The 26,943-nt window shown below is 40.8% G+C and overlaps 1 protein-coding gene across 3 annotated transcripts in view; it reads right to left on the bottom strand.

The window, feature by feature from the left end:
- Positions 1-19,496: 19,496 nt before the first annotated feature.
- The window catches only part of LOC122799471, a 229,918-nt gene continuing 222,471 nt past the window's right edge, over positions 19,497-26,943 (bottom strand). For all 3 annotated transcript variants that reach the window (XM_044068547.1, XM_044068549.1, XM_044068550.1), the window contains exon 4: positions 19,497-19,707. In XM_044068547.1, coding sequence (XP_043924482.1) covers positions 19,603-19,707 — 105 coding nt within the window. In that variant the 3' untranslated portion in view covers positions 19,497-19,602. The remainder of the gene's footprint in view (positions 19,708-26,943) is intronic.

Genomic DNA, 26,943 nt, shown 5'->3' with positions numbered 1-26,943 from the left:
TTGTCCCAGGGATTACTCCTGTGTCACTATTAGACAGAGGCACAGTAAACTAAACCTTAAAAAGGGCACAGTATACTCAAATCAAGGGGTGGCGTAAGCCATACAGAATTGGGCTAGGCTTATAATTGCCCCAGGGCAGATAGCCTAGTATGAACCTATGAACCTATGAACCTATGAGAACAAGAACATGAGCATCATATACCTGAGACTGATCAAGTTGAGAAGAGGTCACCTGGTCTGGATAAAGACAGGACTGGGTGTCAGATTTAGAGACACCACTGTTCAGTTGGCATTTACTGATAAGATGTGAGGAACACATTGTTCTGAGTTGCACTGAGACCCACGGAATTCCCCTGCTGCTGATGTCCTTGGCACTCGTCCACCAACAGGAGAAACAGAACCAACAAAAGATAAGAGAAAGCTGCATCAGAGAAAGAGGAAGTCAGTTTCATTTATTATGGCTTTCCCTTACCTTCCAGGCTGTGCTAACTGATCATTTATCACCTTACAACTGACTGGTTGTTAAACAATAGCTAACATTTAACGCCTAATGAGCTGCACATTGTGTGCAGCCTCAAGCAAAGTGTTTTCGTGATCCACTCGTGTGTTGTATTTCTTTTAATTTTGAGACTGTAAGCTTGCTTCCAGGGTCCTGATGCCCTATTATTGCCAGTCTGCAGCTACCCCCCTTACATTTACTGTACTTAAGTGCATACAGTGTGTATGCCTACCGACGTCCTTGTTAGGAAGGATTAAAATTTGAGGACAGAAAGAGACTATGGTGCAGTAAAAATAAGTGTCCCACGGTAAGTAGGTGGATAGTAAAAGACAACAGTACATAAGCTTTGTCTCTTGCTGTGAGCTATCAATCACAGCAACAAACAGCTCAAATTACCTTTGCCACTTTATGAAGGGGAGGTGTTTGGGGGGAGGAGAGATGATTTTAAGGACTACAACTCAGGGCATAACAAAAGAATGAAAATTGGCCACTTTAGAAAGAAAAAGAAATAACAGGTGTTAGAGTGTGCTCAACAATATACTAAGGTTGAAAGTAACTTTGCTATAAATATGCAACCTAAATAAGGAATAAGATAAAGCTTGCTTAAATGTAGAAATAGAGTTTAGCAATATGTGATTAGCATCCCTACTAAATGACTGTGGCTTAAAAAAAATAAGGAACTTGCTTATGAGTGTATTACACACACATCAAGAAAGCTGACTTCTTACAGACTTGGCAAGAATGTAAAAAAAAACAGGATATATCAGAAAAAAACTAATCTGCTTTCTTTAACAGGACATGTGTTTATCCACAAGGCGTTTTCTTGAAAAATATGCTTTTCTAAGAAAGTTTAAAAATATGCTTTTCTAAGAAAGTTTAACCACATGGCATTTCCTTAAAAATATGTTTTTCTCCACTTATCAGCATTTGCACAAGAACAGATATGTCAGCATTTGCGTCATCAAGGCAGTACCTTTCCAAAACCAAGAGGGTGTGTGTTTAACTAAAAATATATATAAAGTCTGTATTGAATCCAGTTATGTTAAGGGTATTGGTAGGGACACATTTGCCCTGAGGTAAATGTTATATCTCTCACATCATCTGTACTATATGAGAAGTAAAGTAGAACATTTTCTGAAGCTGTAACAGAAGTACGTGTGGTTTATTATAAAAGTTATTGGTTACTGCTCTTAAAGACAGGTGCTGCAAAGTATATTTTCTCATCAGTGTATATTCTGCAAGTTTCTGTATGCTACAGACTGTGAATGCAACTATAACCAGACTTTGATTTCGGCAGAATCCAGCCAGCAAGACTGAGTGTCTTAAGAAGACTTCAGATCCATCACAATAAGCATCAGAGTGACAGCACAGTGCTTTAACACATTAAAATTAATTTTTCAACAAGTACTGAGAATACTGCCACATTAGAAAGAAAAAGAAGTAACAGTCACTGAGAATACTGTTACGTGTGATTACCCTGTTTGTCTTTTAAGTAGTCAGTTAAAAACAAGAAATGGTAATTAAACTGGACTGACTAAAAGAAAGCAGGGTATATCTAAAAGCACCCGTAAATCAATGCATTGACAGGAGCGTGGGGCTATGATGCAATATTTTAAAGCCAAACACTGCACTGCACTGTGGGATACCTAGAGGTAGACTAAAAAAATCAAGATGCCAGACCCCATGTGAGCAGACTCTGGAATTACATTTAAAATATTAAAAAAGCATACAGTGTCCAAATGTATTGTTAAAATGTAGGAAATATCGAGACATGATGAAATAAACATGTTTTATTAGTTTGTGGTTGCAGTTCTCCTTTAACAAAACCCTCAAACAAATAAAAAAGCACACCCTAGAACACCCTCATAAGGCATCTGTTTACTTTAGGATCTTTATCATTTACAAGAACAGCTAAAAATGCTTTACTGGAAAACATGCAATTTATATTATAAAAAAATTTCCTAGAAATGCTGTTAAGAACAGGAATTGAGTAACTTACAGCTACCTTTTTCCTTTCTCTTCCTCTCCTGTGTCAGTGTCCTTCCAAACATAAATGACATGAATTGAGACAAATGTTTTTCAGTTCCCCACAAATTTAACAAAGTCAACACAAGTCCACTCTTTCCACTTTTTCTTATACAGCCATAATTCACAAATGAGATTGATGGTTTGCAGTCTCTCATTTATAATTTTTGTGTTGCTGGTCTTCTTCCTGTTCATCTCCATCTCCCATCTTTGATTCTGGTTCAACTCCAAGGTACTCCTGATTTTTCTTGTCAATTCTTGTGTTTTTTTCTGTCTTTCAATCATTTTCCTTTGGAACAGTGGAAATGGTTTCATTTGCAAATCTCTCTGTGTGCTTTATTATCAAGAAAGTGTTTTATTTTAATCAGCTTAAGCACTTTTGATTTATTTTCCCCTCTATATTATTGGAAGCCATGTCTTGCACCAAAGCTGGAGCTTGAACTGCTTTTTGCTGAACAGCTGCAGGATTCTTCCCAGTCGGTGTTTTCTCTTCACCTTTTCTAGCTGATTTTCCTTCAGGCTCTCTTATTCTCTTCTTTGCTGGCATCCAGGAAGTGTATTTACTAGCCAGTAACTGAATTACTAAAAGTGACAGAGTTCCTGTCCCTTGTCTTTCAGTTTCTTTTTACACGCTGGGAGAGCTGAATATAAGCTGTTAATCAAGGTGTAGCCATCTTGGAAAGTCCACCCATATACCAACCTTAACACTGTTTTTCATCTAGGGAATATCAGCACCATCTGTTAAATTATAGACCACTTCATGGGCAGGACACCAGAGATGTTTTTATTTCTGTGTGGTACATCCATATCAGTCAGCTACAAGAGTACATTTTATTCAACCAGCAACATAGCAGCTCTAGCTGTATGCATACAGTTGTACAAAACAGCCTGTACTCTGTCAGTATCTCTTGAAGCAGCAAGAAAGCTAGAGATAGTAGGCAGTACATCTGAAAAACAGTGGCAATGTCAATCCTGTACTCTACAACATAATACATTTATAATGTTGGGTGTCTACAATGCAGAATGGCATTACTTTACACAAAAAAGTTAAGACTCATTATGCTGAAAAGCTCTGTACATGTTCTATACAGGTGGGGAAAGCTCCCCATGCCCCCACACCCCATGCTAATTATATATACCAAACTCTGAGATCACACTACAGTGGAAAAAGGGAAAAAAAACAGCCCCTGCTGTACTACAATCTCATTAAATCATTGTTGTTAACCTTTTGTGTGCTATGCAGTTCCATTCAGTGTTTCAGACATTCGATATAATAAATGTATCGCACTACAGCTAGACATTGTTAGATGAAATAACACATTTTTGACAACAAAATACATGTTTTTATCTATGACAATTTAGTGAATAGAGAGAGGGAGACAGAGAAAGAGACTCAGGTCCTTAATTTCAGAGACTTCAGAGATAAAATGTAGTATATATTAATATGTCTGATTCAGGTTTCCTAGAAACTCAGATACCATTTTCATTCTGCTTGTATTCAGACCAAAATAATTTTAAGCATCCAAGCCTGTGTTTTAAATAGGTAGTTATTTAGCCGAGAGGCCACCAGCATCATGAGGTGCAGGACATGTACAATCTGATACAATCACCATTAAAAGTGGAACTGCCATCTCTGCTGTCATGCAAGAATATATCCCCTGGGTACCCTGGATTCAGTTAGTACCTCAGGTCTGCTGGAGCTGACATGAGAAGGATGATAATGCCTATCCTGGGGTGATTAACTGGGTCTGTTCAATGCCACAGCCTATCAGATGAGGGATAGCAATACAAAGATAACCCTTGAAGGGAATTTAGCCACTAGACCATGTGTATATGTGGTGGCCTTCATCACAGGTACCTGGGAGCATACACTCCTACAGGGGAAGGCATGATAGCCATTGCAGTTCAATTGGCTATACTTCCCCTATCCAGAGGAAGGTTGGGGTCTGTAGTATATGCCCACATTGCAAGGATGCTAGTAAGGACACATATCACCCCCATGAATGCCTAGATGATTGCCCCTCTGGACAGCTCTCACCTCCATGCTGGGGATACCTCTTACCGTGGAATGAATGGACCCAAGTCTGATTGAGGGAGGCTTGAAAGTTCACAGGCAAAGGGGAAAAAAGTAAATGAAATAAGTAACAGTGGAACCCCAAACTGTTTGTGTTCCCCAATAGCTGCACATACTAATCAGCACACCAACACTGGAGATGTAAATACATTCCCCAGAACTGCTCCTGTGAGAGAGACATGCTCATAATTTAAACTTGCTATTCCATTCATAAGTTGTATATCTTTGACACACATAATTTAAATTTGCTTTTCTGTTAGTAAGGTGTGTGTGTGTGTGTGTGTGTGTGTGTGTGTGTGTGTGTGTGTGTGTGTGTGTGTGTGTGTGAAATGCCCTAGTTAAGGAGAGTAGTACTTTAATGGCCTCTGACTACAAGCATTACACTAAAGGAAGATGAGCCTGTCCTAGATTCTCCTTACTTTGAGAAGATGAGTCAGCTTACTGTTTGAATTGTCGTAGCTTGAAGGACTATAGTAACACCTCATATTGGTTAGCAAAACATTTTAAATGCATCAGAAGATGAAGGCGGATCAGGAAATGGTGTTCCTTCACTGAGCCCCTGTTTAGAGATCATGTAGAAAGTTGTTTTGCCACTTCATTTTCTGTAATTATGCTTTTTTGTGTGTAAATAAGCTTTCTAATTTTAAATATGTAATTTTTGCATTAGTTAAATTGGTGGATCAGAGTTGGATCCAGCATTAGGCAACTAGGCAGTTGCTTATGTCTAAAGGGCTGGGGGTGGCACTGGCCAAGGGCCTGCCCCATTTTCTTTTTACTTAAAAAAACAAACAAAAAAAAAAAAACATTTATTTAACATTGTGTCTTCTAAGTACATGTGTGTGTCTTTAATACAAAGCACACACACCAATGCTGCTGATGTAAAAAAATTCCCTGCAATTGCTCCAGTGAGATAGACACATTCATAGTTTAAACTTGCTAGTGCATTCGTAAGTTGTACGTTTTTGATGCACACAAAATTTAAACTCGCTTTTCTGTTCATAAGTTGTGTATGTGTGAAATGCCTTAGTTAAGGTTAGCACATTAGTCAATTAACTTACTTAACCTCAAACCCTGCACTTTGGTTATAGGAGACAAGAGCTTGAAAACCCTACCCCAGCTACCAGACTGCTCAAGGAAATGTGAGTTTCAGTGCATTTGTAAAGAATTATGAGTTTCAGTGTATTTTCAAGGAAATGAGAGTTTCAAGGGAAGAGAATTTTACTGTTGCTCACGCTAAATCTGTTTTCAACATGTAACTGCTTTGTTTATTAAATGGCAGTCAGTGTTTGTGCTAGAGTTTGAAAGTAGTGTTAGTAGCACAACAGGTAGCCTGCTTCCCCTTGGTTCATAAGGGTTTGGGTTATACTCCCACACCATGTAGATGGATTGCTGATACCGTGCTGCACTTTAAAGGGGGAATTGGGATGCTGTACTCCTTTGTGTGTTCTCCTTTGGATGAGATGACTAGTAACTATGATGTCCTTGGTTTGCCAGTCATTCCCTATTGCAATATTAAAAGCTTACCATTTTTTTACTGTAACATAGGCAATTAATTCTTCAAGGGCAGCAGACAGTGAATTTATAAATGAAACACTGAAATGTAAAGCTGTTTGCCAGTGGCAATCTCTTCATTAAAGATTTATTTAATGTGGAATTATTCAGATGACTTTTACTTCTTCAGAGATTATACATATTGACTAATACTGGTGGACTGTAATGACAGAAGTCTGAGTAGCCTTTTATGGTTGAAATGTTCTGAAATGGGTAATTTTGTTATTATTGTTTCATACATTTGGTTTAATTGCTTACTGAAAAAATGATCAAACTACAAATTTTAAATAAACTCAAACAAGTGGTGTATTATACAAGGAGTATAATTTAACACAGTCAGTAAGGTGAATCAAAGAACCCGTGCATGTATGTATGGTCCTAAAAATGAGTGCAAGAGGCCTATGGTTTGAAAACAGCCTGAAGGTAAATTTAATCCACCACTGTCCAGATGCATTTTCTTTGAATGCAGGTTTTAATGCTGTTTCAGTGAATGTGAGTTTCAAGGCCAGAGAAGTTTATTATTCATGCTAAGTCTGCTTTTATGATGTAACTATATTGTTTGTTTAGCAAACGGCTATCAGTGTTTGTGCTATAAAACTTGAAATAGAAGTTTTACATTAAATCATTGTAGTAGTAAAAAAGAAAATAATATGCACACTGACAGGTTTGAACAGAGTTTATAGTACCTGGGGAGTAATACCCAAGTAATGGAACATTGGAATGGCTGCAAGGGACTGCTATGGGGGAGGGGCAGATCCATAATCCTACCTAGGGTCCCATTTGACCATGATACCTCTCTGCAGCGGATCTATACTTTTTACATTTTAAAAACTTATGTTTGTATTTATTGTATGTTTATAAGATGTCTGGATACTTCCTGATTCTGTGTCATCTGTCATTATCTTCTGATGGTTCATAATGGAAGCAAACAGTGTGCATTTCAACACCTCAAGGCAGTGAATTGAAAGAATACCAAAACTCAGCATCACGAAGGCCTGAGATGGGTGTTGACATGATGTGATTTCTGCCCAGTGCTCTGTGTCAAAGTGAAGAAATTCAATGAAGTGTGGGTAAAAGGCAGGAGTAACTATGACTCTCTTAAAGTAGCCAAATGCTTCATCATCTGATTACTGACGTGCATGAATGGATGAACAAGATTCCCACTAGCCCTACCTAATATCTAACAAAACCACAGCCAAGGGAACAGGCTTGGCAGAATCAGCAGGAAAATGACCCTCTTGAGCTTGACTCTAGTCTGGCACTGCACTGCAGAAAGTGTCACTTTATGTGTTGAAATTTGTTGCAGACTACATAAAGCATGTTGGACCACTACAAATTGTTTTCCTCACAAACTGCATCATCAAAATGCAAGACCACATGACTCAGAATCAGGAAGTATCTGACTGCTGCTCAGCATTCAGGAAATATAAACAAAGTTTATTTAATGTAATAAATACACATTCAGTGAAGAAACTAAATTATACCATGACCCCCCGTTAATATTCCAAAACGTGCACGCTGATTGGCCAGCATGCACGTTGTAAATCGACTTATACTAATGGAAAAAGGTCCGGTCGTCCGGACTTTTTCCATTAGTATAAGTCTCTTTTAAAACACTGTCTCGCTATTTTAAAAGAGTTTAACATAGCGACACAGGTTTAAAAAAAGTAACGGAGATCTCCGTTGCTTTTTTTAAAGCTGTCTCGCTATGTTAAACTCCTTTAACATAGCGACACAGTGTGTAAAAAGCAACGGAGATCTTGCTATCTCCGTTGCTTTTTTTTTAAACCTGTCTTGCTATGTTAAATGGGTTTAACGTAGCGAGACAGCTTTAAAATAAGCAACGGAGATCTCCGTTGCTTATTTTAAAGCTGTCTCGCTATGTTAAACCCATTTAACATAGCAGATTTTAAAAGCAACAGAGAAAGCAAGATCTCCATTGCTTTTTACTGTTTCGCTATGTTAAATGGGTTTAACATAGCGAGACAGCTTTAAAATAAGCAACGGACATCTTGCTTTCTCTGTTGCTTTTGGCCACAGCTCTGATGTACTGCGTAGGCATGTGCAGTACATCAGAACTGCCACGGATACCAGACAGCTGCGGAAGGGCAGCAAAGAGGCATTATACAATGCCATTATTTAAGTAAAGTAATTATTTATTTTCTTAAATGATGTCATAGTATAATAGCAATAACCCACTTCTGGGTGTGGGTAATGCGGGATTTACCCACGGTTGTCTTTGTTTGGTCCCTCGGGACCAAACCACGCCAACCATGGGTAAATCCCGCATTACCCACACCCAGGCGTGGGTTATTGCTATAGCAAAATCTACATATTTTAGAATCAGAATGCCACATTTACATGATGAAGTAAATTACTGCAAAAACACAAAACACCTATGCACATAATCTTTAAGCGTGACCATTAAATAGCTTGACTAAATTGATTTCCCTGATATAAGCTTACCTGAAACCAGACTGGAAGGCATCAGAAATAGATGATTTGTCAAAATGTACTCTATATAGCTGTGCAGTCTCTTGCAAATCATATTGTTAAAATTAGGCTGTAACTTCTGGTCTACATAGACTCCAAAGACTTTGGAGAATTTGTTCTGTAAAGATATCTGTATTTACTTTAATAGGACATGTGAATCTAAAGAGACCTGACCCATTTTGGCATTGACAGGACCAATTGCATCTAAACAATATACTCCATTTACATAGGTTCAAACTGCTGCTGGGTGTAAATTGAAATACCATGAACTATAAAGCTTCTTCTGTTACTGTAGCTCTCTCTTTCTCTCCCTATCTAACGGAGGTGTTATTCATGTTGAGTAACAAAATGTGATCAAATAGATTCAAAACAAGCTCATTACACTGCTCCTTAGAAACAAACTTTTGCACCTGTCAGAAACCAATATGAAGAGACCGTTTTGTTATCTGACAAAAATCACCCTAACTACAAATACCACTTCTTCCATATTGCTCTGGCTTGTTTGCTGCCAAGTTTGCTTTAATCCTTGCCTCTCGATGTCCCAAGTGTATGTTTAAGCCATGGGCGTGTGGGCTGACAAGTTCAAATGGGTGTGGTAGCATGGCGACTTTCAGCTAATGCTGAATTATCCTCCATCACCATAACAGTACATGCATTTCTTTAAACTGTACTATCTGCTGTTGATGCCAATGGTAAAGACTGGGCCTCAGACCAGCCCTTAAGAGTATGTGACATTAGTGACATGTTAGAAGTAGTGTTTCCATATCCAGCAGCACTTAATGTCACATTATCCTTTTTGACCAGGCACTGTAGTCACTCAATCCAATATTATCTCAGTCTACCAGTCAAGGCCAATGACTAAACCTCTCTGAAAAACTTTAGCTAGGGCTAAGACAACACTTACTATTATTCACGCTTGAACAAGTCCTAAACTCTAATCCTCAAAGATTCTGTCTCATGTCGATTCTTGTTTTCAGATGTGCATGGCTCAGTTAATGTACTTGATCACAAACCTCCACAACCCTTAACCCATTTAATCACTGTCATTTTTTTCTTTTCTTCTCCGTACCGCAGTGTTATCTAAACTTTAATTTATGTAGTTACAGCAAATATGCCAACATGATTTGTTCTTCTTGATACAGTAACTGCATACTTCAGTTCTTAACTGCCTTAATTGTAATTTGCTCCATTCATTTTTAAAATGACTATGTTGGTAATTGCCTTACTTCTGAGATGATCTATTATTCTTCTTTTGTGCTGTGCTGTTACTACACTATAAATTATTCTGTAAAGTAAAATATCTGTTTGTGCACATACTCGGTCGAACCTGAAATCAGTCCAGAAAAATCAGTGTTCTACTGTAATCTCTCTCAGGCCCCTATCAACAACCTACTCTTAGCAAGCTTGGCTACTCATGTTCCCAGCTACCTACCACATAATACTAACTTCTTGTAGCAACAACTGCTAATGACTGTTATGTAACTCAAAAACAGTTTGTATCAATTGTTCACTGATGAATCTCAACTACATTTTAACCATGTTTAGTACGTCACCATATTTTAAAATTGTACTATGCTCTACAGCTGTTTTACATCTGTTTTCTTATTGTCTTGCGTCCTTATCTGGACTAATGTCTATATTTAAATGCTATGTTTTTTTAACTGTATAATGCAAATAATAATGTGGAGCTTTTCTCCCCAGGCTTCCGCAGAAAACGGACCTGTGTCCAGTCGGACTCTCCCGGTCAACAAATGTAAATAAATAAATAAATAATAAATAAATAAATAAATAATAAATGTATTAATTTATTTACTTGAATTTGTTTACCCGGGTAGAGCACTGATCAGTTCTGATCAATTTCAGTCTTAGCCTGGGGATAAATAAATAAATGTACGCATTTCGTCCACAACATTCCTTGCCCTAATACAGTTTTAATGATCACAACTTTTCCTCCACAATGTCTTGAAATACAGACCGTTTCTGAAACACTTGTTTTGGAAGCAGTATTGATACCCAGCATATTTCTGAAAGCATTTCATTTCTTCCTCTGTGGTCATTTTCAGGCTGTGAGCTGTAGAATACTCAGCATATGAAATGATCGCTAAAATGTACAATATATTTTCATCACAATTCAAGCTAGAAATGATTAGGCTCTGCAAATGATAAACCAAAGCAGGATATGAAATTATATTACTTATATGCCTCAGAAATGTCATCTGTCATTCAAACTAGGTCCAATGAGCACATTACATGTTTTGTTTGCTTCAATGTTTGTTTGTATTTGTTAACTGGAATGGAATACTGATCATGGACCATTTTCAGACTCAGCCTGGGAGCACTGCCTGGTTAAGTGGCTTCCTCAGACTGTCACAAGTATGCAAATGGAGGCTGAGGTAATCAAACTTTGGACCCCAGAAGACAACATGTTAACCAGGGTTGTATTAATTTACAGACCAGAAAACTGGAAACTGGTTCATATTCATTCTGTGGCATGGTTCATGTGCATTCAGTGGTATATGATCAACAGCAAGGTGTCTTTATCCATCTAAGAAATACATTAAACTCTTACACCACACACAATTTATTGTTTTACTATATTTCCAGAATAGGTCTACATATATTTCCAGAGAAGAAAATTGATGTTAAAATTCTGATCTCTCATATAGAGATTTAATGACTACATAAGGCATTTATTCTGCCAATGAAATTTTTAGATTTATGTGTCATTTTCTATGTCATTAATGAAGGCTAACATATTCTTTATTATTATATACACCCCAAGTGTTGCTTATATTCAGTCCCTAACATTTTTGATAAACTTTTGTTTATTTCTGGACATCTGATACCATGAGGTAATTTTAGATTTTCAGGAAAAAATACTTAGTATTTTTTGAGTTTGTCATTTTCCATTTTAATGAAATGGTTTAAATATAAAACTCATTTAGAAATACTTATAAACTAAATATATATATATATATATATATATATATATATATATATATATATATATATATATTCTTTTGCTATAAAAACTATAGGTTGGATGGTAGTCAAGTGGGCTTGAAGACCATCAACAGTACTTACTAAAGTGAATTGAGCAATTGTAATTTAAACATCAGTTTGTGGTCTACACCATTTAAGTGGGCTTACTCACATCTGATTGTTATATTTTTAAGATAGTTCAAACATTCAGTAACTTGTTAACTCAGGTTACTTCAAGTTTGTTATGTTCATCACCCTCTCTTCTCAGTTTTCTTTAAACTTTGACATTCTTAGGAGCAGCTTTACACAAAGCATAGCTAAAGGATTTCCCATGTATTTTTGCTGTCCTTGTCTGAGTCTCTCCCAAATATTCTGACTTCAGGACTATAAGTCTGGGAGTCCTAGATTTCTTTTGTTATTGGCCAGTATACTCCTTTTGCTGGGGAGTAGATGCCTGAGGCTAACTGTATTGTCACCGCATTGTAGAACAGTACAGTTGTGTACACTTACCATAAATGTAGATGTCCGAGTGTATTCACTGTTGCAGTCATCACATTTGGGTTATCCCTGCCAGGGTAGCCCTCGGCAGGCCCAAATACCAGAGGCTTAGTATTTCTGCGTCGGTTGCTGTCGCTTCAGGACTGACGTCAGGTCGTAAGTTGTATAAAGTAAGGCAACCAACGCCATTGCATCAGTTTTTCTTGCCCTAATCAATCAGGATCCCCAAGTAGGAGCCAGGTTCTGGTGGAAGAACCCCACCAATAGAAAGTAAATACCACTATGTCCCTTGTAAGGAAAGAGAAGAAAAAAGGGGGATGGAGGGAGGGAAATTGGGACTGCAACAGTGAATACACTCAAACATCTACATTTATGGTAAGTGTACACAACTGTACTATGTTCCTCATGTTTCACTGTTGCAGTCATCACATTTCGGTTGATTCCCAAAGCTGAGAAAATGGGTGGAGGCAGTTAAGGAAACTAGGGGCTGACTAGGATGCCCTGCAAGACTGCAGAGGCAAACCCTGCCCTGGATTTGGAGAAGAGAGGCAGGTGGTAATGTTTGGTAAAAGTGTGAACAGATGTCCAGGTGGCAGCCTCCTCTGGTGGACACTCCTCTGAGGAAAGCTGCAGAGGTGGAGGCTGCTCTGGTGGAGTGAGTCCTGACCCCCTTGGGGGAGGCTTTCTGTGTTGTTTGTTGCAGAAATGGATGCAGTTTGCTATCCATTTGGAAATGGTTTGTTTGGAGATGGCTTTGCCTTCTGTCCCTGTAGCAAAACTAACCAGCAATTGATCAGACTTTCTGAAGGATTTAGTCCTGTCTAGATAGAATCTGAGCTGTCTGTGCACATCTAGAGAGTGCAGGATCCTTTCTCCCTTGTTCTGGGGATTAGAAAAAAAGGTGGGCAAATGAATGGATTGGTTGAGAACCACACTGGACACCACCTTGGGCATGAAGGATGGGTTAGTCCTGAGGGATACCCTGTCAGCATTGAAGATGATGAAGGTTTCCACAGCCATGAGTGGTTGCAGCTTGGAGACTCTTCTGGCTGAAGTGATGGCCAGAAGGAAAGCTGTCTTACAGGAGAGAAATTTTAGCTCTGCAGAAGAAGCTGGTTCGAAGGGGGGCAGGGTGAGCTTTTCCAACACAAAGTTAAGGTCCCAAGCTGGGGTTGGTGCCCTTCTGGGTGGCCTCAAGTTGCTAGCCCTTCTTAGGAACTGTTTGATCAAGGGGTGTGAGAAAAGGGGCTGCTCAGTGGGAAAATGAGCAGAGCTAGCAGAGACATGAATTTTAATAGAGGAAAAAGAGACGCCACTGTGTAGTAGGTCAGCTAAGTAATCCAGGATGAGATGGAGGGAGGGCTGTGCCATATTGGCTCCCTTAGCCTGAATCCAGTTGCAGAACCTTTTCCATTTGCCAGCATAAGACTTTCCAGGATGAGAGGGAGGGAGGGTTGTGCCGTATTGGCTCCCTTAGCCTGAATCCAGTTGCAGAACCTTCAATGGCACCTAAAAGGCCTTTGGTGTCAACACTCTCAAGACCTGGAGACTCTTTTACCTGAAATTCCTTGCCTCAGAAAAGATTTTTTTTTGGTGGGCAACAGCATGCCCCCACAACAAGAGACTACCTTTCTCACCACTCCCCGCCACCCAGACCCTCATCACAGAGTGCTATTACTAGGGCATCTGGCCTCACATATAAAATCTAGAACCTGTTTACTGAGGTTGGCAGATTGATTGGGGGTTAGGGAATAAGCCAAGCTGCCAAATTGAGTGTCTGCAATAGGGGATGCATGAATTCCCCTTCCGTCTGGGTCAGGAGGTTTGGAATCTGAGGAAGATGCCATGGTGGCAGTGGTGACAGGCTGCGTAGCAAGGGGTACCAGTGCTGGCAAGGCCAGCCTGCAGCTATAAGAATTGTCCTTGGTTTTTCCTCCTTTATTTTGAGCAGTACCCTGGGGATGACAGGTAGTGGAGGAAAGGCACAGACCGATAGACTGACCCAGGAGAAGGACAGGGCATCCACTTTCCAAGCCATGCAGTGATACTCCCTGGTGCAGAATTTGCTGAGCTGATGGTTGGTGTGGGAGGGAATGAGGTCGACCTTTGGGATGCCCCATTCCTGAGCTATTAGGGTGAAGGTTCTTCTGTTGAGCTGCCACTCATGTGGGTCCAGAAGATTTCTGCTTAATTGGTCTGCCAGAGAGTTGAGAGAACCTGGTAGGATTTGTGCTAACAGGTGGAGTTGCATGGCAGAGGCTGTGTGCCAAAGGGTCATGGCCACCCTGCATAGAGGGTAGGAGTGAGTCCCTCCCTGCTTGTTGATATACCACATTACAGTGGTGTTGTCTGTTTTGATCAGGAGAGCCCCTGGGGAGAGAAGGGGCTTGAAAGCTATCAAGGCATGCTGGACAGCCATCATCTCTTTTTGGTTGATGTGCAGAGGGATTTGCTGTGGGCTCCATTAGCCCTGTATGTACCTGCCATCCAGGTGTGCATCCCAGGCATAGTCTGATGCATCTGTGGTGAGGGTCTGGGTGGCGGGGGTGGTGAGAAAGGTAGTCTCTTGTGGGAGCATGCTGTTTCCCACCAAAGAAAATCTTTTCTGAGGCAAGGAATTATAGGTATAAGAGTCTCCAGGTCTTGAGAGTGTTGGCACCAAAGGCTTTTTAGGTACCATTGAAGTTTCTTCATATGCAGTCTGGCATCTAGAATGAGTAGTATGCAAGATGCCATGAACCCCAGAGCTTGCAGGATCTTCCTTGCGGATAGCTGGTGTCTGGTGGCTAGTTGAGAGAAGTAGGCTGTCAGGAAAGTTTGCTTTTCTGGTGTAAGGAATGCCATCTGGGATGCTGTGTCCAGGCTAGCTCCCAGGAATATACTCCTTTGGGTGGGCACCATTTATTTTCATTAATTGTGTACCCTATGGAGGTTAGTAGGGACTTTACAAAGGCCAGGTGCTTGAGCAGCTTTTCCTGGCTGCCTGCCTGAATTACGCAGTCGTCTAAGTATGGGTAAATCTGGATATTCCTTTGTCTGCAAAAGGCAATGGCTGGAGCCAGACATTTTGTGAAAACTCTGGGAGCAGTAGATAAGCCAAAAGGAAGCACAGAGAACTGAAAGTGCTGAGATCCTGGCCTGAAACAGAGATATTTCCTGCATGATTTCCTGATAGGAATATGGAGGTAGGCTTCTTTTAAATCTAGGGTGGCTAGCCAAGCATCCTTGGAGAGCATGGGTAGCAGCTGCTTGAAGGTGAGAATTTTGAATTTTGGGATCACCAGGAAGATGTTTAGAATTGATAGATCAAGGATGGAGTGCCAGGTGGCCTCTTTTCTGGGTACCAGAAAAGGTCTGGCGCAGAAACCTTGGCCTCTCTGTTCTACAGGAACGTGCTCCACTGCCCTCATAGTGAGCAGGGAAAGAACTTGTTTTTGCACCTCTGCCCACTGGTTTGGAGGTAGATCTGAGAACCCTTTTGTGGTAGGAAGGGTGTGGAAAGAAAATTGTATCCCTGGGACACTATGTTGAGAACTCAGTGGTCGTTGGTAATGGTGGCCCAGGTGCTCCTTGAAAGGAGAGTTTTCTTCCTAGGGGTAAGTGAAAGTGGGCAGAGGAAGGGGGTGGGTGAGCTGAGTCATTGTAAGTTCTTACCATAAGGGTGTGGCTTAAAACACCCTGGTTTTGAAGTGCAGGTAGTCCACTGCTTACATCTCTGCATTCCCTGTTGCTGCTGTCTGGGAGGGTCTGGTTCCCCAGGGTCTGGGCTGGACTGGTTTAGTGGGAGCAGGAAAGGACCAATGTTTGGTGGACAATGCCTGCTGAACCTGGGTGGCTGAACCTGTAAGAAATGCTTAACTGTCTGCATAGATTTTGCTTTTTCTTCCATCTTTTTTAAGGCTGCTTCTGCCTTAGTGCCAAATAAGTTGTCTTTGTGCAAGGGGGCATCCAACAATTTAGATTTGACATGGTCTGGCAAGGACTGTTTCTTAAGCCATATATGCCTTCTAATGACAGATCCGGTGACTGCTGCCCTGCAAGAAGCTTCTAGAGCATCAAAACCAAAGTGCAAGGTGTGTTTAGTTACTTGACTTGCAGAATGCATTAACTCTTGTAACTCTTTAGATTCTGCACAAGCAGGAAAGGAAGACATTTTTGGTTTGAGGAGTTCCAAGGTATGCTGCTGAAATTTTAGCACATGGAACTGACAATTTAGTACCCTGATAGCAAGAGTAGCTGAGGTGTATATTTTTTACCACATCTGTCTAGTGCTCGGGAATCCCTATCTGAGGGGGTGGGATTCTTAGCAGAGGTTGCTTTAATCCCTTTAGGCCCTTGAGAAACTACCTCAGGGTCAGCAGTAGGATTTTTAAAAAGAAATGTGTGTGAGTCAGGGACTCTATAGTACCTGTCTGGTTTTCTGGGTGCAGGAGGGAGGGTGTCAGGAGTCAAGCTGGATTCCAGGAAAACATTCTCCACAACATCCAGGACTGGGGGGATGGCCAAGGGTCTGTGCTGTGGAAGATCTAAGAATTCCCTGAGTCTCTTTTTAGACTGAGGGTAGTCCTGACTCTTCCATTGGAAATGCTCCCTTAAGGTAGGAGGGGTTTCCCCAAAGGAAAAATCCTCTGGGGGAGAGGCGGAAGGGATGGAATCCTCTGCATCAGAATCCTCATAAGTAGAGAGGGGTTGTATGTCTTCATATTCAGATGCATCAGAGTCATCTGACTCTTGTTCAGACAAAACTACAGGGGACGGATCTCTTTTCCTTTTGGAGGGGGTAGCGTGGCTTCCCCTGATCAGCATGATAAGGTCTTCTGCCATTTTAAGCAATTGAGACTAAGGCAAGGAAGCAGGTGCCTGAGATTGGGTCGTCAGTTTCTTGGATGTGGTTCGTACCCTGGGCCTAAGAAACTCGGTAGTTTTTGAAAGAATGGTAGTTGTGAAAGAAGATGTCGGTTTGTGTCGAGAATCGGTAATGCGAAGGACTTCCTTGGAAGCCAGTGCCTGCTCAGTGGCTCTGGACCCATCCAAGGTAGAGATGACCACAGGATCCTTAGTCGAAGAAGAGTTTTGCGGCATACCAGACTCCAAAAGGGTCTCTGTAGCAGCCTGCAAATCCACAAAAGCGGACATCAGGGGCTGCGAAAGCACTTCACTGAGGACCGGAGAACTGACAACTAGCTTAACAGAAGCATCGTCGGTAGGTTTGGACCTGTGCGGTCTGTCTCTGTGTTTATCTTTACATTTTTTTGGAAGATCTGCTGTCGGATGGCTTACCAAAGCCATATTGGAGTTTGAGGACTGTAAGTGAAAATATCTAGCTAGAATAAGGGCCCAACGACGGATAGTTCTGGCATTGAACAAAGCACAGAAGCGGCAGCGGGGAATGTTGTGGTCTTGGCCTAAACAAGTGACATAGTAAGAATGAAAGTCTCAGTGTGGTATTCGCTTTCCACAGGTGAGACAATTGCTAACTTTTTCTGACATTGGTTAGTGCAAGAAAAAAGCATCTCCAACAGGGTACTTAGCTTTAGAAGACTTCAGCTTCAAATCGGTAGATGAAACTCAGGTAGCGGCCGATCGGCACTCATGTGAACTGCTTCTGCTTTGGGCTCCATGGCAAGAAAGACTGATGCAATGGTGTCGGCTGCCTTACTTTATACTACTGACAACCTGATGTCAGTCCTGAAGTGACAGCAACCAATGCAGAAATACTAAACCTCTGGTATTCGGGCCAGCAAAGGGCTACCCTGGCAGGGATAACCCAAATGTGATGACTGCAACAGTGAAACACGAAGAACATCTGGACATCCCAAGTGTAATGATGGCTTATACTAATCTTCTCAGCTTTATCAGTTTTGGGTTCTAGATCTGTGGAACCTCACTTGTGCATTCATGTCATTAGCAGGAAGGATAACCTGCATTCACAGCCTAATGAAACCATCTAACCTTCAGAGCTGGGGAAAATTACATTGATTTTTTTTTTTATGAATGTATATCTTCTTTTTTTTCTGGTGATCACATTATATATTTTACTGAATGTATCCTTATCCCAGTAGTAGAGTGCATTAACTGCTAAGGCTTCTGGGACAGAGCGTTATCTTGTCAAATAACGTGGCTTCCTTATCATTTATGTTAAGTTTTAACAAAATGCAGAAAATGAAAGCAAGAAGATCTTAAGTACTTTAGTGTCACATTTGTCTTAGCAAAAATATTAATTTTACTTTTACATCTTAATGGAAAGAACATGTTTTATTCATTTGTATTTGTACAATAACAAAATAATAAAACAGGTTCATAATTAACCATTTTTACAATAAAATTCTGTCCTCGTTTCTTTGTGCCTAAGTTTAGAGAACCTTTCATATGATGGAATAAACAGAAAATTAATACAGTCCTATATATACACAAACTAGTGAAATATAAAAAAAAAAGGCTCAGGCCTTTGGTCCAATATCTATGACTTTGTAACACTTTACAGTAAATAAAATAGTAAGGCAAACTAAATCAAATAATTCAAATTACAAGTAAATCTGACAATTCTAATTACAGTATCATTATTTCTTATTATATTTCTCTATTGGATGTGCCATGGACATATTTTTCATACCAAAATGATAGCCCCAAATTATTCATTATCAGAAAGGTGAGCACGTCAGTCTGTTTCAGTTCCAGCAGATTGTGGCAATCATACAGGCAAAACATTGACACACAAATTTAGTATTTTAATTATTCTTAGATTGTTTTCCCATTTCTGAGCCAAAAGGGAACCTGTCTGTCTTGTGCTAAGGTTACCTGAACACCATTTCTTCCAGACAGTATTGCAGTGTTACACACAGTGACTGCAGTGCTCATGTACAATGTGCCTCAGGAACAAAAATACTGTAATGCAGTAGATGATGCCTTACTGACAAGATGCAAGGTCCAGACTCCAAACCTTATCTGTGGTTATCAATATGAAAAAAAAAATCCTTGTTTTCTTCTTCAGTTACTATAATGTATTTATTTAATATATATTCATATACATACAGCTGCTCTGGGCATCCTATGGCCAAATATTTTCTTTACTTTAAAGCGAAGGCCCATAGCAATGAAAAAATACAAAAAGTTACAATTCTGAAAATATGGTACTGTATTACTGTTTTAATGATGCCACGTTAACCTGATAGACAGTGGTCTCCATTTTCACATCCTCTAAAAAGCATGTCTGGAAGTGTGGACCACAGCATCTATGAGTTAACTGATTCTTCATTCAAAATGCATTATGTCTTTTACATAAAGTTAACCTGAGTATGAACAGTGTGTCTTTGGCTTTCAAATAAATCCATGTGGGATGCAATACAGTGAAATGTACTGAAACTCCATTTCAAATTCATTTGAATCTGCATTCCTTTTATTAATCAATAAAGACATCAAGCATGGTCTTCTAGGTCAGTATAAAGCAGTGCATTATCCGGTAGTTTGTAATTAATGGCGTCTATATAGTTGGTAAACAACTCTCACTTTGGGTAAGCTGTTTTTGAGAGTAGCCACATTTACACATTGTCTTTGGCACAGTAGTTTTAAAGTAGGCCTGAGATACCTAAAATAAATGAAAAACAAAACATATATGGTTATGTCACAAAATAAAAACTGCACCGTATTGACAACTATGTAGTAAACAGTCCAGTAATTACAACAGTTTCAGACTTAGCAGAAAAAGTTACAACCGAACCAAATCTAATACCTGCAGTATATGATTATGTTAATTCTTTATTTGATCCATTTATATCATAATGAAGTGAAAGTATTTTTTGGTCACAGGTATGACTGAGTTTTGAATTAATTCACCAGTTAGCTACGGTTAAATTACTCCCGGCTCCACTAAGTCTCCTCTTCAGTTCTTCCCTTGAAACTAGTCTAACTCTCAACCTAAGCACTCAAAAAGCATCTTACAGCCCAGCACTGGCTCAGACCTAATAGCAAGCACTAATATACCCTGACATTGATTGCCCAGCAGGGCAAGGCTCTTTATTTACCCCTCACCAACCAAGCGACTAAGCAGCTCACCCTACTATTTAGGCATGACCAAAGGGCAACTTCAGGTGCACTCTCCAGTCCAGCTGGTGAATCTGGGTATCCTGAGGCAATGTTACAACTGCTTCATGTACACAGCCAATCCTCTCCTCCTACCACAAAACACTAACATATGCGAGAGATGCAATTATACAGCCAAACTGGAAGCTAAGCTGTCTCCACCCAAGACTGGAACAGACAGTCAAGAGGAGGAGGTTAACACTTGCACCACACCTCCAGCCGCACACAGACCTACTAAAACAGCACTGGCAAAAAATACACACAAATACACAAAATCATACTCGGAGGCTCTAAATAAAAACCTGCAAAAGCATCAGAGACCTCCAAAGCAGACACCCAAACAACCTGCACCTCCCGTCACAAACCAGACAACACATAAAACACAAAATCAGTATGGCGCACAATCACAGCCCTTAAGGCGAAATAACATACCTAACAGACTAGTAATAGGTGACTCTATAGTCAGGCACACTGACGTCCCACTCACTAGGCTGGACAAGCAGAAGGTTACTGTTAGCTGTCTGTCGGGAGCCAGAATCCGCCACATAACACAAGCACTCAGGTCACTCCAGAACAAGTACAAATATGACTCTGTCATTGTTCATGTTGGTGTGAATGACCTGAGATGTACCTCCCTGGACTACATGAAAAGAGACATGAAGCGCTCTTGATCACGTAGCTCAGGCTGGTATGAGCCTGACCCTGAGAAGCATCCTGGCCTCACCAAGAATGATACCTCAGTATAAAGAAAAAATGATCAATTTCAACAATTGGCTAAGGTTCTGGTGTCATTCAAAGGGGATCCAGTGTCTGTCAGCCTGGGATGACATGCTCGATAAGCCACGTTGCTTCGCAAGAGATGGCTTGCACCTGTCACCCCTAGGCTTTCAAATACTGGCAAAGGCTCTTGCTGCCCCATAGTGCCTTTTTTAGGCAAGGCTCAAAAGTCAAATCCAACTCCATAAACAGCACAATTAACAAAAAACTGAGGGTTATGCTACTCAACGCCAGGAGTTTAAATCTCAAAATGCACACGCTTGAAGCACTCCTCAGTATGGAGAATGTTGACATCTGTGCAGTAACTGAAACCTGGTTCAAGGCTCCAAAGAGCACCCCAGCACATACTGGGCTATACCACATGTTTCGGCCACAGAACACAGACCGAAACACAAAAGAAGAGGGTGTATCCATATTCATCAAGGACACCTACACCTCCAGGTTAGTGGCACAGCATGATACCTCTGAGATCATCAATGTGCAACTAACATTGGGCAAATCTGCAATGCAAATTGTGGCCTGCTATAGATCACCCTCCATGACCCAAGACCACCATTCCACCTTTCTGGAGACACTGGAAAACATGAAGGTCCTACCGAACACCCTGATATTGGGCGATTTCAATTACCCTACCATTCACTAGGAAAACTACTCAAGTACAAATTCCCAGGTCCAGCGCTTCCTGGAATTCATCAACTCAAATGCCCTGGATCAGCTGGTAAACTCCCCTACCAGAGGTGAAAACATATTGGACTTGGTCATCACCAACATGGGTGACAGGTGTTCCACACCAGAGGTCAACCCGTCACTGGTTAGATCAGACCATAAACTAATCACTCTGGAAGTCCACACCCCACCACCACCCCCAACTAAGGAAACCACAGTAAAAAACTTTTCTAAAGCAACTTCACCTTACTTAAGATAGCGGTGGTAAGTTTCACAGCACCCATGCTAAAGGATAATGCTGTCCAAGATGCAGAAACCTTTACAAATGCACTCTATGAGCACCTACAAGGATGCATGGATTGTGCCATCCCTAGCAAAACCAAGACTCACTCCTCTAAGAGAAGGAAACCAGTTTGGTGGACCCTTGCAATAAACAGGCTATACAATAGAAGGAGGAAACTAGTTCAGAAAAAAGCAAATCCCAAGAAGGAAAGACATCCCTGATCAGTATCAGTAAGAAACTAAGGTCCCTCATGAAATAATCCAAGGCTAACTTTGAAAGAAAAATAGCCAAGGATTCAAAAGATAACCACAAAGCCATCTTTAGCTATGTTAAGAATCTAAGTGGCAACTCGCAGATATGCACTGAACTAGTACAAAACAGCACAAAATATACTGAACCTACTGATATTGCCAACATCATGGCAGATAGATTCAGTGCAAACTTCACTTCCCTCTCACCTCCAAAAGGGCCCACAACAATACCGGAAAAGTGTAGTGTCCCAAAAATCATAGACGTGCAGGTGAAAACAGCCCTTTCAAAAGCCAAAAAAACAGCATCATTGGAACCAGATGGTGTCCCAGGCTGCGTCTTGCATGAACTACAGAACAAACTAACCCCCCATGTAAACATGCTGCTCAACTTCAGCTTCTCCACAGGCTATGTGCCCATAGAATGGTGCACAACAATGGTTATTCCTCTCCACAAAGGAGGGGCCACAGCTGACCCTGGTAACTATCACCCCATAAGCCTGACTAGCCTGGTGTGCAAGGCTATGGAACGCATCATCATGGAACTCATTAACAAAGACATTGGGAAACTCCAAACACTTCACCCGACCCACTTCGGCTTTGTTAAGGGCAGATCATGCCTACTAAACCTGGTTGACTTCTTCGAGACAGTCGCCAAGGCCATAGATGATGGAAAGATGGTTCACACAGCCTACCTTGACCTCGCCAAGGCTTTCGACACCATTCCCCACTCGGGTATTACAGAAAAACTCACCAGCCTGAACATAAACCCCTACGTCATGAGATGGGTTGCCAACTGGCTTACAGACAGAACTCACACGGTAAGAATAGCGGGCTCCAGGTCTGACTCTAAACCAGTCACAAGTGGTATCCACAAGGCTCAGTCCTGTGACCCCTACTGCATATACTTCTCAGAAGTACAGGCAAACACAGGAGGACTATGGCTAACCAAGTTCGCCGATGATTGCAAACTGGGAGCCATAATTGACTCTCCGGCTGACACGGACATCCTCCAAAAGGGCCTTACTGAGACGGACACCTGGTGTCAAAGTCATGGCCTCAAGCTAAATGCCAAAAAATGCATAGTCATCCCATTTGGGAAAAACAAAACATTCATGAATTACCACATAGGTGGCAGCCCCCTTAATACAGAAGAGGTAATAAGAGATCTGGGGACCCAGGTAGATAGTAATCTCTCCTTTGACAATCATATTGCCAAAGTAGTTAGGAAATCCTTCTATGTGGCCCATCTAATTACTAAAGGGTTCGCATCTAGAAATAAAGAGGTTATAGTGCCCCTCTACTCATCACTCATTAGACCCATCATAGAGTACAATGCCCCATTTGGGATGTACCCCACAAGACACTTCCAACAGCTGGAAAGACCACAAAAGTACCTCATCAAGAGGATTACTGGCCTCAAACATATGTCCTATGCAGCTCTACTGAAAAAACTCCGGCTGTACTCAGTGGCATATCGCTTACTCAGAGGTGATCTCTTTCTGACTTACAAAGCCATTGATGGACATGCTCCAGCTAAAGAAATCCAAGTCACTGCGAGCCACGTGCTCTAGTGAGCTAAACCTCGCCACAATAATAAATAGAACATGCTGGAGGGATAGATTCCTGTCACAGAGACTCCCTTTGCTTTGGAACAAAATTCCAGATTACATCAGGCAGAGCCCCTTACTAACACTCTTCAAGAGAAACCTCGACGAGTGGATGGGTAACAGAAAATATACCCCTGGGATCACTTCATTGGCTCTGCTTGATAGAGGATCAGTTAATTAATCAATGGGGCGGCGAAAGCCGACACACTCTGGCTAGGCTTATAAATGCCCTCGGGCAGATAGCCTAGTACCTACCTATGAACCTATGAACATATAACCTTCTCTACAATGATGCTATCAAGAGGTTGTCAAATAGGATGCATTCTCATTGGACACCAGCAGAGAAAAGCCTTTATTAGCATAGTTATAATGGTCTGATCACCAGACTTGAGATATATGACTGCTTTTTTACACAGTAAATGAACATTCGTTTTGGAACTGAAAACAAAGTTACCTTAAATAGAATGAACTGAACAAATGAAATGCTGAATTTTATTTAGTCATGTTCTGTTTAGATTCATCAACAGCATCATCATTTTAACTGCAACTTTAATATGACCATTCATTAATTTCTTGTTGGTTTGGTCATGTGCTGAGGAGGGATGCAGAGTATATTGGGAAAAAGATGTTAAGGATGAAGCTGCCAGGTAACAGGAAAAGAGGAAGGCCTAAGATAAGGTTTATGGATGTGGTGAGAGAAGACATGCAGGTGGTTGGTGTGACAGAGCAAGATGCAGAGGACAGGAAGAAATGGAAACGGTTGATCTGTGTGGTGACCCCTGACGGGAGCAGCCGAAAGAAGAAGAAGAAGATTAATTTCTTGTTGAATGTCTTCCCCCTTTATTGCCTTTGTCAGCAAATAAATCTTGCAGGTTTATGCTAATGGTTAACTTAGCTTCTGGAAGTGGAGTGACTTTTCTTGTCAGTTTGTTTAGAGAAGTACCTGGTGGTGTGAATTTTGGCTCTAGATGACTGTCATTGATGACGTTTGCCACATGCGTTGATCTAGCCAAAGTCTTTGACACAGTTCCCCACTCAGGAATAGTAGAAAAGCTAAATAAACTGGGAATAAATCCCTATGTCACCCACTGGATTGCCAACTGCCTCACAGATAGGATGCAGGAAATAAAATAGGGGAAGTTACCTCTACAAAGAGACCAGTCACCATTGAATTCCTCCAGGGTTCTGCGCTGGGACCTCTCCCATTTGACATCTACTTTTCTAAGTAAAAGCCAATACCAAAGGGCTCTGGCTGACTTAGGAGCAGTCACTGAATCCCAATATGAGTTAGTCATTCGGCAGGAAGTTTTGTCCCAAATAAATGACTGGTGTCAAAATCATGGACTGAAACTAAATTCCAAAAAATGCATTACTGTATTCTTTGGGAAGTCATCTGCCCCAAGGAACTACCACATTAACAACATACCCCCTAGAGTTGACCAGTTGTTTGGGATTTGTAAACTTATGTGGACGGTGACCTAACATTTGACCAACATGTGTTCATTGCTGTAAGGAAGTCCTTTTATATTGCACAACATATAAACAAAGGGATTGTGTCTAGATCTAGGGATATCATTGTCCCCATTTACTCAGTCCTCATTAGGCCAGTCATTGAATATAATGTTCTTTTTGGCATGTATCTGCCTAAACACATGTAACAACTGGAAAGATTACAGAGATACCATACTAAAAGGGTACAAGGCCTATACAGCATGTCCTACATGGACCAACTCAAAGTCTGTCACGATACTTGGTATTCTACAGACTGCTAAGATGTAACCTGTGTCCAGCATACAAGGCTACAAGGCATCCTCTGACACAATATGGATGGATTTACTGCACATCAGCAAGTAAAATGGCATCAGAAATACTTGCTCTAGATATCTAAACCTCTTCTGCAACATCAACAGAATAGTTTGGAGGAACAGATGTATCTTGCAGAGGATACCGCTGATCTGGAACATACTTCCCATCCACATAAAACAAAGTCTATCCTTGTCTGTCTTCAAGTACAAATTGGAACTTTGGGTGGGAATCAGGAAGTCAACCCTAGGACAGCCCTTTGTACTACCTGTGGACAGACGCAGGTCCTAAATGCTTTATCCCATGCATGGGTCCCATCAAATTATCTCTCGTATGATCCCAGTTATTCTCATTATGGGTGATATACAATTATCGATAATGGGATGGGCAAGGCCAATCTCTAACCAAATGGAATAGGTTAGTTTGAGCACAAAAAGGGAATCTGACTAGGCTTAAAATGGCCCACAAGGGTGGTTAGCCTAGTACTCACCTATGAACCCATAAGTGACACCCCAAACCCATGTGAAAAAATGGAAAAAAGGGTTTGAAGATAGATGGGTGGATGGATGTTTACAGAATGTTGGTAGAACATATAGTGGCAGTACAGCTAAGCTTAGACTTTTGAGCCACTGGCCCTAAGATTATTATTATTTTTTTTACTTGGGAGTGGGGCAACCATGTTTACAGGACCTTGGTATGAAATGAAAATACCTTGGCCTGTTCTCCTATAATTGGTTACATTTTTTTCATAACTTCTTCCAGTTTTAGAAGCTACTTCTTGGTGGATTACCATAAACCAAAGTGTTACCAAAACTTGAAATCCCAATCCATACGCTGTTCTTGTTACCTGCAGCTGTACTGTACTCACCACCTAATCCCCATTTTTATGCACATTCACCAGAACTGGAACTACTTTCAAATATGCCCTTACCACTGCCCTTTACTGTGTCAGGACAATCACAGCATCTTCCTTACTTATGCATCCCAACATCTTATTGTTTTAGTACTGTCCATTCCCAACATAGAAATGTGACAAAAAAGTGTCAATATGCCTCAAAGCACATTCAATGTGTGAGTAATTCCTCGAGTTATAACCTCCATATGTCACCAAGAACAAAACTGTGGACCTCTTTGTTTTAAATCACAGGTACCACCTGTTTACCCACATTGCAAGCCACACCAAGACTAGCTGTAGGTTTATTCCTCTATCTACAGCTTCCACATCATTCTTTAAGTAATCATTAAACAGGATGATCTGATTGTTCTAGACCGCTACAACATCTGAAGAAAATATGCTAAATAGGACCAGTCCTCCTACTGCAACATGAAGAACCCTACAGGGTTAGCATATTTTT

The sequence above is a fragment of the Protopterus annectens genome, chromosome 4.part0 (assembly GCF_019279795.1).
Source record: "Protopterus annectens isolate FY-2018-M chromosome 4.part0, PAN1.0, whole genome shotgun sequence".
Classification (NCBI taxonomy): Eukaryota; Metazoa; Chordata; order Ceratodontiformes; family Protopteridae; genus Protopterus; species Protopterus annectens.
The sequence above is the reverse complement of the archived record's forward strand: the minus strand, read 5'-3'. Positions and strand labels throughout refer to the sequence as shown.